Source organism: Daktulosphaira vitifoliae, unplaced genomic scaffold (genome assembly GCF_025091365.1).
Source record: "Daktulosphaira vitifoliae isolate Bord-2020 unplaced genomic scaffold, ASM2509136v1 Scaffold_4, whole genome shotgun sequence".
In the NCBI taxonomy this organism is placed as follows: Eukaryota; Metazoa; Arthropoda; class Insecta; order Hemiptera; family Phylloxeridae; genus Daktulosphaira; species Daktulosphaira vitifoliae.
Window position 1 is genome coordinate 4,463,568 of NW_026099575.1, and position 12,588 is coordinate 4,476,155.

The 12,588-nt window shown below is 25.7% G+C and overlaps 1 protein-coding gene across 5 annotated transcripts in view; it reads right to left on the reverse strand.

Annotated features, from left to right (window-relative positions):
* Positions 1–12,588, reverse strand: part of LOC126903975 (histone-lysine N-methyltransferase 2D-like) — a 39,558-nt gene that overhangs the window by 26,104 nt on the left and 866 nt on the right. For 2 of the 5 annotated variants that reach the window (XM_050682575.1, XM_050682572.1), the window contains exons 2-22: positions 11,979–12,391; positions 11,799–11,912; positions 11,502–11,723; positions 10,419–10,804; positions 10,238–10,360; positions 10,013–10,179; positions 9,564–9,947; positions 8,364–8,618; positions 7,865–8,077; positions 7,615–7,796; positions 6,979–7,143; positions 6,433–6,806; positions 5,853–6,367; positions 5,554–5,676; positions 5,061–5,178; positions 4,872–4,979; positions 4,550–4,756; positions 4,302–4,425; positions 3,969–4,198; positions 3,768–3,892; positions 257–997 (exon numbers count right to left, since the gene is read on the reverse strand). In XM_050682575.1, coding sequence (XP_050538532.1) covers positions 257–997; positions 3,768–3,892; positions 3,969–4,198; positions 4,302–4,425; positions 4,550–4,756; positions 4,872–4,979; positions 5,061–5,178; positions 5,554–5,676; positions 5,853–6,367; positions 6,433–6,806; positions 6,979–7,143; positions 7,615–7,796; positions 7,865–8,077; positions 8,364–8,618; positions 9,564–9,947; positions 10,013–10,179; positions 10,238–10,360; positions 10,419–10,804; positions 11,502–11,723; positions 11,799–11,912; positions 11,979–12,388 — 5,286 coding nt within the window. In that variant the 5' untranslated portion in view covers positions 12,389–12,391. The remainder of the gene's footprint in view (positions 1–256; positions 998–3,767; positions 3,893–3,968; positions 4,199–4,301; positions 4,426–4,549; positions 4,757–4,871; positions 4,980–5,060; positions 5,179–5,553; positions 5,677–5,852; positions 6,368–6,432; positions 6,807–6,978; positions 7,144–7,614; positions 7,797–7,864; positions 8,078–8,363; positions 8,619–9,563; positions 9,948–10,012; positions 10,180–10,237; positions 10,361–10,418; positions 10,805–11,501; positions 11,724–11,798; positions 11,913–11,978; positions 12,392–12,588) is intronic. The other 3 variants (XM_050682573.1, XM_050682576.1, XM_050682577.1) reach the window with 3 other exon arrangements.

The window sequence follows — 12,588 nt, forward strand, 5'->3', positions numbered from 1 at the left end:
TAACCATTTAATAGCCACTCATTTTTGAAATTTTTAACTAGTTAAGAATTTTATAATCAAATTTTTTTTATAAAAAATCTAAGTCATCAAAAATACTACAGAAACACTTCAAATTAATTTTGATTTAAGCACATACAAGTAGCTTAGTTTTAACTAAAAACGAAAATATCAATTAATGGAAAAATAAAAATAACATATGCTGGATAGACAATCTCCAAAGAAAATAATTTCCCAGAACGTGCAAGTGAACGCTCACCACAGGGTCATAAGTCTCTTGGCCCAGGGATGGGAGTGTGCGCATAATCTCAGAAGGTGTTAGTACACGTATTTGCTGATCAGAGAGTGGAGGTGAAGAGTTGATCGAATTATTAGTACTGGTAGCAGAAATATTAGTTTTACAGCTCTCAGCACCTGCTGATGATGAATCATTTCTCACCAATTGAACATTACGTATAGTACCACCAGTTGATTGAGATGTTATTATATGCAATAGATTATTACGAGTGTCAGTTTGATTTTTGGCATCTAAGGTAGCTATGATTGAGTTAGACATTATCAATGAAGGAACTGTTTGTATTATATGTATGCTATTTGGTGGATAATGCAGGGTTCCTCTTTCTGATGAACCTGATGCCACATATTGATATTGAATTGGTTCAGATGGATTTTTTTCAGCAGGAATAATATGAATGGTACGTAAATTAACAGGATTAGGTGATGGAGGATTCGGTAAAACTGGTATATATTGTATAGTAGAAGGATGTGAAGGTATTGTTGTAGGAAATGTTTGCTGAGATGGATTAGGCTCAGGTTCAGATTCAGATTGCTGAGGAGAAGCTTGTGAGTTAGTATGACCATCACCAGAGGCTATTAGTATGGCAGGTTGTAACAGTTCTTTATTGGGACACACCTCTCCGTTGTTAATTGTTGGACTCTGAGTTGCACTGGATGTTGAACTGGTCCGATTGTCACTACTGGTATTGTCATCCTTCATTATCTGTTTTGTTGTAATAGGTACCCATAAAGAACAAATCCCAAAAGCAATACAAGATGAATAATTTAACTTATATAACATTTTAATCTATTTTAACTTTTTATTTAAGTAATAAATAAAACTTTGTACTTCAATTTTTTTATTTTTAATTCATAATAAAAATAAAATAAATTATATTAAACTCAATATACAATTGATTGTAAACAATTTTCTAAATATTTAATATTTACTAAAATACTCTGACTATCTAGAAGTAGCTTGGAAATAAGATTAACATAAAAATGGTAATAAATGTAAAATGGATTTTTAAACTAAGAAATAATTTTAGTGATGACATTTTATTAAAAAATTCTATTTTGCATCAACTAAAACTATTTTTTTAATATTATAATTATAAAAACAAATCATATTTAAAATATAATTAAATTTTTACTAAAATAGGTCATTTTTTTAACACTAGTCACTTGTTTTCTCTTAAAATAATAAGTAAGTTAATATGATCACTGTGTATAAATGCTAAGTGACGTCATCATTTTTCTTAGCCACACATTTAAAGCCATTTTTTTATCATTTTTTATTTTATAACAATGTTTTAGTATTCTCTACATGTAGCTACATAAAATGATGAAATAGCGTAGTAACTCTAGTAAATTTACATACAGAAAAATTTAAATAAAAAAAACTTTCAACGTGTTAGAAATATTATTATTGATATATTTTAGTATCATATATTTCTTGATTTAACACTTATTAATTACCTTTTTATTTCATCCCTTATACTTTATAAGGACGTATATGTATGTTGCCATTACAAAAAGAGGTTGACATACTTATAAATATTATTATATATATATATCACTATATATACATATATATATATATATCAATATACAATATTATTATATATATATAATTATCACTAATAAATCGAGAAATATACAACACTTATAAATATAAAATATAATTTTCTTAACCTAATTATTATTTTAAGAGAAATCGAGTAACTAGTATTAAATAAATCACTTTTTATATACCTATATGATCACATTATATATAATTTTTTTTTTATGAAAGTTTTTTAATAAATATTGACTATATTTGAAAGATTACTTTTGAAAGTTTGTACTCAAGTGAAAAGTGTACATGGATATTGTTTAAGTATATTTTAGATAATATTTGTGGAATTATTGAGTAAATATAACTATAAGTAGCACAATTTGGAGCTATAATAATAACTAACATTATGTTTAACCATAGTAATTAAGTAGATATTTGTCTTAAGTCTATTAAGTAATTCTGATTATTTTTATGAAATTGTATAAGATAAAGTTAATCATACTTTGTGTAATTATAATATACTGTCTCATATTTTTCCTACAATTTTCTTAACTGTTAATACATAAAATACTTATATCATAAAAATATTTTTTTTTAATTTTAGACCAGGTAAAGAAGGAATTATGTTTAACCTTGCTCTAATTTTAATAGATAGAAATATTGCTATGTTGCAAACTCTTCTAACCTAAACCTAAAAATTATTAACTTAAAATTATAGATTCCTGTTTACGCTTTGAATGTTACACCTTAAATTAATCTTAATGAATTTATTTTTATATTTGCAAAAAAACTATTATTTATTATGTTTTATAAAAATAAAATACAACTTTAATCATTTTTTGAAAAATGATTATTTAGTAACAAAAATAGGGACAGTAAACTTATTAAATCATACTGAATATACATATAAATATGTATATTCATACTAGATGTCTGCAATGATTGATGAAATTGGATTTAATTTAAAAATTGGAATATCAAATTTATACAAGATCATAATTGAAATTTTATACAAACTAACACATAATCTACTAAGTCTTCATAATCAATACTATGTTTTCCAACCACTATACGACAAAATACCAAAATTTTACATTAGCCTAATATTATTTTGTGTGAAGTGTATTTTATACAGCTTTCATATTTTAGTATGCCAAAAAGTCAAACAATTTAAGCTTAGAATTTATTTTATAATATTGTGATTAATCAATGCTATTTGGAAAAAGAAATAAATATAAATTTTCCAAAATTTAAAATTCTATTTTTTCAAACTTACAGCAACTTATATAACTCATAGTTAAATGCTAAGGTAATTTTCAAAAAGGAATTTTTGAAGATCCCAATACAAATATACTATTTAACCTTTTATTAAATAAAATTGTGTATTTATGTTACAATGTTATGAAATTTAGGGTAAATATTTTAAAAAAATATTATAATTTTTCTTTAAATTGTTTTATGTTAGTAATTACTAAATAACGTCTATAACAGCATGTGTAGAAAATTTCAGTGCTTTGAATAATAATATACTAAAACCAAAAAAAAAATGTCTGATATTTTTAATGTTTATTCATTGTATAAAAATGAATGCCCCAAAAATGTGCAAAAAGCAGCAACTGATTGTTTTTAACGCAAATCTTGATTTAAATGTTTATGTTAATTATATCCCATTAAGCTTTTTGATTATATAACATAAGCACACACATATCTGTATTTAACTGAATGTTCATACAGAAAAGCTATAATATACACACCCCTACAAATTTTTGAAATATTATTTAAAATTGGTAAATGATTTATGTAATATTTTCCCAATTTCAAAAAAATAAAAATCAAGATGAATGCTGAATTTTATTTTTTTGTATTTATGAAATATAGAAGTACCTGATAATTCCTTAAAATTATTAATTTTAAACACATAAAAACTAACACTTACCTGTTGTGCTTTTTTCTGTCTAAGATTAGTTCGGTTTTCTCGAGCTTTAAGTAAAAATGGAGCTTTTTGTTCAGGAGACAATGTTCTCCATTTTTTAAGAATCTGTCTTGATCTTTCTGGCCAAGCTACATAATAGATGTTATTTTATTAAAAGTAATATTACATAAAATTTTGTATTAAAAGAAATATTCCTGAAATTACATGGAAATTCTTTTTTCCATTCCGGGTGAGTAAGATTTGCATACAACACAGCAGATATTGAAGCTTTGTGACCTAGTGTTTCATCAGCTTCCATCTTTTGAGAATTTCTTTGATTGTTATTTAAGGCTGTGGACTGAGATCCTATACCTTCTAAGCTATCTTCACCACCACTATTTTGAATCCAAGGGCTGTGTGGTTCAGAAAAGGCGGGACTAAATTGAGATGGACTACTAAAATTCAAAATGTAACTATAGACTTTGCAAACCAGACATTTTTTATAATTATAAAATAAAAAATTATAATTTCTAAACTTAAAATGTTAATTTTGCTTACTTGCTGTATTCAGAATGATAAGGAGACATCCCTGTTGTATAAATAGGAGAAGATGATATATTAGTAACAACAGGAGGTAAGGCAGGAGCTGGTACTTTTCCACGAGAAATATTAGTTGGTAGACCTTTAATAATAATTTATTAAATAAATCATCTGTTCAAATTTTAGTTAAACTTGTGAATTCATGTACATTTATCGTATGGATATATAAAATAAAGTAAATAAAATAAAAAAATTTAAATAATAACCTGTACGTGATGGAGACATAATTGGAGGATGACTTTGATTCTGAGTTAACACAACACCATTTTGGCCATGATTTATTGGATTCACATTGTTATTATTCATTATTAACATATTTGAATTATTAGGATCTTGAGCTTCTTGAGATGCATCATCCGTTAAAACAACTTTAAAAATTTCTTCAACGTCTTTACTATCCATATTAGGTAAACCTAAAACAAATAGGCAATTTTTTAAGTGTATAGTTAGCATTCAATAACAAAATCATTAACTTTATATATTTTTGTCATTAAAAAAAATAATAAATAGAAATAATAAAAACCTTACCAGTCTCTCTGACCATTGAATCTAAATTAAAATGAGAACCTAAAATCTCACTGAACTCATCTTTCTGTGCAGAAGAATTCATCTCATTCATATTAGATTCTTCTACAACTATACCAAAATTCAGAAATCAAAATTATTAAAAGTGATTAAACACTATTATAATACAAAAAATTTAAATAATAGACTCACCCTCCATTTCAGTTTTAATATTACTATTCCGTTCATTCATTATTGAATCTAACAAGTTATCTGATAGCAAAATATCCTTTAATGCATCTTGATCATTAGAATTTACTATATCTGACTTCTAAAATAACAATTACACAATGAACTTAATAATAAAAATAATTAGAGAGTTAAAATTTTGATTTAATAAATTAACTTTAATTGACTTATAAAGTAATAAGGGTGAATTTTCAGGAAGAGTTTTAAGTATTTAAACAATTTTGATTAAATATTTAAATCAGAAATTAATTAAAATGAATCACTGAGAAGAGAAAATATGGAAAATTTAATTTTAATTTTAGACTCATAAATAATAAATATTTTTCTTATTCATATTACATATTATACAACTTAAGTTTTTTAAATAAAATTGTTTCATAATATAAAACTAATCAAAATGAAAAATATTCCAGGTTTCAAACATATAAATACTCGTTTACAAAAGCAATGTTTATACTTTGTCAACAACTTTTGTTTGAACAATACGCTCAACTTCTTCCACTTTGATTTCAGAACATTTTTTTGAAACTTCTTTAGTTATTTGTTTAGCTTTTATATCTTCCATAATTTTCAATTCAGCCTATAAAATTAAATAGAACTTACTATTTATTAAATTAATAAAAATGAACTACTCTGAAAAATAACATTTTATCCTATATGTTAAAAAAAATAACCCACTCTTATACAAAAAATTATCATAATTAATATTTACAAACTTAAAAACATATTTTAAGTATACTTAAAAATTTAACTAACCTGAGATAATTCTATTGTTTTAATATCGTCCTCATTTTCATTTATTTCTTCAGACTCACTACTGTCTAATATTTGGGCAGCAACACTGCAGGCATCTAACAAGTCTCTACCAAAGAATGCATCTTGTATATAATTTGGGTAATTTTCAGCAATTTTACTTTTGGGTTTCTTCCAACGATTGGGCTTTCTTCGGGGTTTGTTTTCTTCACCATCACCTTCTTGGGTATTTTCTTCATCTTTATCCTTAGATCTAGGCATTCGCCCTCTAACAACAAATCCACCAATTCCTAATTTTTGAAGATTTCGCACTCTTTTACGACGCAAAACCATCACGCCTGATTCTAAAGTTACAATACTAAATCCTTCAGGTGGTTCAGGTGGACGTCCATCTTCACGTGGTTGAATTTCCATGCCTTCTTTGTAAACAGGTTCTGGTTCTGTTAATTCTTCTTTCATATCATCAAAATCCATTTTATAAGCATCGTCTGGTTGAATAGCTGAATCATTAATTGTATCTAATATTAAAAATTATAAATAAAATATTAATACAGATTTAATTAAAAATATATTTTTTAGCTACCTCGACTACTGCACACAACTGATTCTATAGCTGCCATAATAGCAGCTTCTTTTTCAGATTGTGCTTTTTTCCAGTCTTTTCTTTTTTTACGTTGATGACACACTTCTATTCCACTGTTAAGATGCTTCATGTGCTGGACTCCACATTCAGATAAATAAATACCATCCATGTAATGTTCATTTGCTATTCCCCTTAAACAATCAGGGCTATTTTCTCGGGATGATGCTTTTAATTTTGTCTTTAGACTTAAGTTTTTATTTAAATGTGGAGGAACAGAACCCCTTGGACGACATAACAAACATATATAACTATCTTCAGCACATTTTTCTGCATCTTCTTCATTTTCAATTTTATCACATTTTCCATGAAGCCATCTATAAAATAGTTAATTTAACACTTTTAATACTACAAAATGATGTATAAATATAGTAAATATAGTATTCATTCAAAATTATTATATTTTATATATGCATGAACAAAATGATTTCAAACATTATTTTAGATAACTGTAGGTTTTTTAAATATTATGAAATAATAATTATTTACCTATCACATTGATAGCACTTAATGATCAACTGATTGTCTAAATAAGTTTCTTGACATGAAGGACAAGTGCTTCGAGAAGCACATGGCCCACACTCTGTATAATTATTTAGCCAAATACAATTTATACCAGGATCATTTGAACCACAAGTTAAACACTGAGAACACCTTAAAAAATGTAAATGTTAATAGTAAAAAACAATTGAAAATTATAAATATTCAAGTTAAAAATAAAAAAATAATTACATTTATTTCAGAAATAAATATTAGCAATAGTTTTTAAAATTTAGACAATATATTAAATAACATTATCGTAAGTTAATCCTTTTCATTAATAAACATTAATTAGAATACAAAAAAAAAACACTAATAAAGTTAAGGAACTAAAATAAAATATAAAAATAAACCTTTAAGTCAAAAAAAATCCCAAAAAAAAAATTTACAAAAGAACATAAATAAAATTATAAATTGAATTCTACAACACAATGAAATATCAATTTTATGCAATAAAAATAAAAATATTAGTTCCCAAGTATCAATTGAACTTTAATATTTTTTTTTTTTCTAATGACTGATCATATATTTAAGAATAATCCAATAAATTTATTAAAAAACAATTAAATTATATCGGGTACTTACCATTTGCATTTCCAAGTACCTCTTGGCACATAATCAAGTTTAGGTTCAGTGCAATATATATGATATGATATGTCACATTCATCACAAAGTATGAGTCTAGATTCATCATTTCTTTGTCCACATCCTTCACATATTGTACAATCTAAACACCTCCATCCTTTTTGTAAAATAACTTTAGTAATCTACGAAAATATTTAAAGTTAAGAATAAAATCATATTATAAGTTATTATTTTCAATTAAGATATTTACTTTAACATTGACACAAAATGGATGATAGCATTGACCACACTGAGAACATGAAATAAGACAAGCTTCTTGATCAGTCCCAAGTGACCCACACATCACACATATATCTTGACCTAGTACAAACTTATCTTTAGCAGAACACAAAACAATTCTATTTTCATTATTAGGATCTATCTCATTGGGTGAGCATTTTGAGCTTAAATCTGACAGAGGTCTCTGAAAAAATATTAAATTTTTATACTTGTATAATTTTATTTAATATAAAACAGTCTAAATTTGTAACAGTCAAAATATTGTTATACATTACTTCTATTATCTACGAACATTTTATAAAGATTTCTTAAATAAAAGAAACATTAATGAACAACAATTTAAATTTTAACAAGACCTATTTTGATATAAACTAAGAGAAATACGTATAAAAAATAAAAAAATATAATTTATTTTGAGTTCTTAATTTTGTAGTATGCAAACTTTGTAAGTATAATAAAATTTTACTTACTTGTAATCCAAGGCCTGGGACACCAAAAATACCCCGCATCCTTCCACGAGGTCTTTTTCTAGGAAAATCAGCTAGACGCTGTCCTTTCTTTTGATAAATCGGTTTAAGTGCAGCATTCAATTTTCCTAAGCCCTTAGCGCGACTTGAATAAGCAGAGAGCAATAATCGCTTTTTAGCAATTTTACTGGCAGCATATGGCTTTCCTTTACCCAAACCATAACCACTAACACGATTATCCTCAAAGTCTTTACTGCTCTAAAAAATAAAAAATAAAATGAAATTCTAAAACATTAAAACTAGTGATGTGAAAAAAAAAGAATAGTAACTGTCCAATTATTCAATACAAATTCAATAACTATTCTATTAGTAAAAATATAGCTATGAATAGTTTTAAAACTATTTATAAATAAATTAATATTTTATCATTATTTCAATAGTTTTATTGAATATTTTATGTTTTATATTATATATATTTTTTATTCATACACAATATAAGAAAAAGTGTTCACAAGATCATTGGCTGGTAATCTTTATTATAACAAAGATTTTTTTTATTATTTACAATAAATACTTTTATTAAATTATTAATTATAATCAAGTATTTAATTTGAAAACAATGATAATACTTTTAAAATGATCCATGATTGACCGACTAAAAGAAATCCAAAGAGATTTTTGGTGTTAACAATAAAAATAGCTCATATAATTATAAAATGGGACAGTATTTTATGTTGTCGCTATTAAACAAAGTTAAAAAATTAAAATGTGCTGTTTGCTCTATCAGTATTATGTCTATACAAAACAATAGAACACTATGGATTATCAAGTGTAAAATATGGCATTAGTATTCATAAATATATTATTAGTGGAAAAAAAACTTTTCTGATTAAACTAAATAGTTATCTTTAATAATCAAAAACATGAAAATTACTCATTAACATATTTATATTCTTATTACAATTAAGTGTACTTAATTATGATAAAATTCTTTGTTAGAACTTTTCAAATAGTCTACTGAAAACAATTTGGTAAAACTATTCAAATATATTTATATCTATTCAACAGTTTTTAAGCATTTCAATCACTAATTAAAACACTAGATCATTTTTGTAAAAATTTTAAAACTACAAAAATATTCTTATGTTAGGATTGAAAAAATTATAATAATAAAATTGTATAGTAATTCAAGACAAGACATACTTTAAATTCAGAATCTTGTTCATCAGCTAACTGAAATACATCCATAGAACTATTTGAATCACCATACTCATCAAAGCCATCACGACGTCTTTGAACAGCATTTTTACATAGTGGACACATATAATCAGAAGCTGAATTTTTACTATGACTTGTTATATATTCAGCTTCTGGATCACATGCTCCATGAATGTATTTTCTACATGCTATACATTGTACCATTTCTCGATGAGCAGCAGCTCTATAAGCTCTATGACATAATGGACACGATGATCCTTTATTTCGTTGTTGATAACAAGAATCACATACTGTGTAGTGAGCATGCCATCGAGAAGATAGCCCAGCACCTGGTGTACGAGATCCACAGTCTGTACATATTCGACAACACTAAAAAAGAAATTAAAATCTTAGGTACTTATTTTTCTTTAAAAAAAATAATCTTTAACACATACTTTACACTTCCATCCAATTTTAGGAATGGTTGTTACTTGAGGTCTAAGACATCCTGGGTGATAAGCTTTATCACAACCTTCACATAACATCACTTTAGTCTGTTCAGCTGGTTGTCGACACACTTGACAAGTTCGACAGTTACCACATTGCCATCCAGCTCTCACTCCTACGTAAATTTTATAAGTTACAGGTACTTTGTATAATATCAAAATTGTTAATCAAACCTGGATATAAAGCTAATCCTATACAGACTCCATGAAAATGATTACCACAAACTGTACACATCATAAGATTTGAAACATCTCCAAGTGTTGAGCAAATACCACAAGCAACATTAGCTGATAATTCTAAAAGTTTGAAATTAAGTTAATTATTTGAAGAACTTTTTTTAATTGCTATAATTACCCATTAGTGGAACATGATCAAGGTGAGAACTACATATTAATGCAGGAACAGACATTTCTTGGAATGAAGCAGAAGCAAAAATACATGGATAATGAAAGAATTTTAAACAATTTGTATAGGTACAAGGAGCACTTGCACCTAAGTGACCACAATAAGAACAACGCCGCATCAAACTTTCTAATACAAGTTCAGGAACATTTTCTAAAGAATCAGATGTTTCACACTTAACTCCTTGAGTCCAAGTAGCGCAGAACTGATGCACATACATATAGCCACCGACTGACTCAGATTGCTCAAATAATGAATTTATATCTGGTACATCTAAATGACCAACAACACTAAGTTCATCAACTGGTTCAAAACTGCTAGTAGAAAATTGTTGCTGCCTGAAAAATTATAAAATATTTTATAAATATATTAATTTACAATAAATTTACTCAATATTTTGCATAGTTCTTTAATTTAATTGATAAAATAGTAATTTGAAATGAAATAACATAATAAATAACAATGAATTAATAACATTAAGAATATATTAAAAACATACCTGTAAAATAAACTTAGTTATTTATTTTAAATGACAAATAAATGAATGATTTTATCATGAACTAATTAACTTAATAAGAAAAATACTTGATCTATCAATAATATCTTTAAAAATAACTGTCAATATTTCATCTGTATTTCAACATATTTTAGTTATTAAATTATTTTTGTTTAATAATTAAGTTTATAAAAAAAAGTATCAATATTGAAGAGATATATCATTGTAGAACACTAAGAATCATAGAACAGTTACTTGAATAACTTTGATAGAACAGTGAAAAACTGTGTAAATGTGACTCTAAATCAGATTTTATTAAAAAATGTTATTTCCATTCTATGTCTAATAAAAATTACATATAATTAGGTATTGCATAGAAAAATTACTAAATATTATTTTTGATGTTGTATTATGTATTTAAATATATGTTAAGTATTCTATATTCAAAATCAATAACAAAATATTTATATTAAATCAAAGAATTGATATCATTTGAGAATTCTAGTAAATAATATAAATAAACATATATCTTAACTTACTTAATTTTAGCAGCAGATTTTTGTCTCCGATAATGAACAGTAGGTGCCATTTCAGCAGTTGGAGACTGTAATGGCATTGGTGTTAATTGCTTTGTAACCAACTGTTTTGTAAATTCTTCAAGACTTAATTTAAAATTTTTATCCCATTCAAGTCTTAAAAATGTGCCTTGTCCAAGTTGACTACGCTCGCCTAAATTACAGAATGCACATACTTTTCCTGGCCTATAAAATTATATATTAATATGCTAATAGTTGAATTTAAAATTAATATCTACTTTTTTATTACATAAGACTTACCAATTTTCTTGATACAATAAACACCTATCATCTACAATAGGATCAGCTCCAGAAATTGGAGTTATAATTTCTTCAACTCGAGAGACTGATGGAGATTTGCCTTCAGTATCTTCCCTATAAATCACAATAAAATAAAGTAAATATAACAGTTCTAAAGAAAAAATTTATGACATATTTTACCTTCTCCATCGCTTAATTTTTAAATTTAATTTTTTCATTTGCAATGAAGGATTTGAATAAGTTGTCAGAGATGTTGTATTTCCTACTGATGAACATAATGATGTTTCTTCAAAGTTACTTTCAGTTTTAACATGAATTTCCATTGGAGTTATATTAGAAGTATTTTCTTCAACATTAATTGAAGCTGCTCCAGCAGAAACTCGAGAATCTTCCTCTTGATAATCAGGATCATCATCCATATCCTCATTATCATCATCATCTTCATCGTCATCATCATCATCATCATCATCATCATCTTCCTCTAATAATGTCACACCATTATCAATATCTTCATCTGAACATTGATCATCCAAGTCCATTTCTTCAGATTTATCAACTGATGTTTTAGACATTTTTAATTTATCTTCCATTTCCTATAAAATTAAAACTATTTGATTTTTGTTTAATAATAACTACATAATATATATTACTAACTATAAAAAAATTATTAAAAATCTCATATAAATAAAGTTGGTAAATTATTAAATGATTTACTCACTTAAAATATTAGATTATTTCTAAAACTCAAAACGCAACTAAATTCGAAGGTTTAAAAACTCCATACATACTA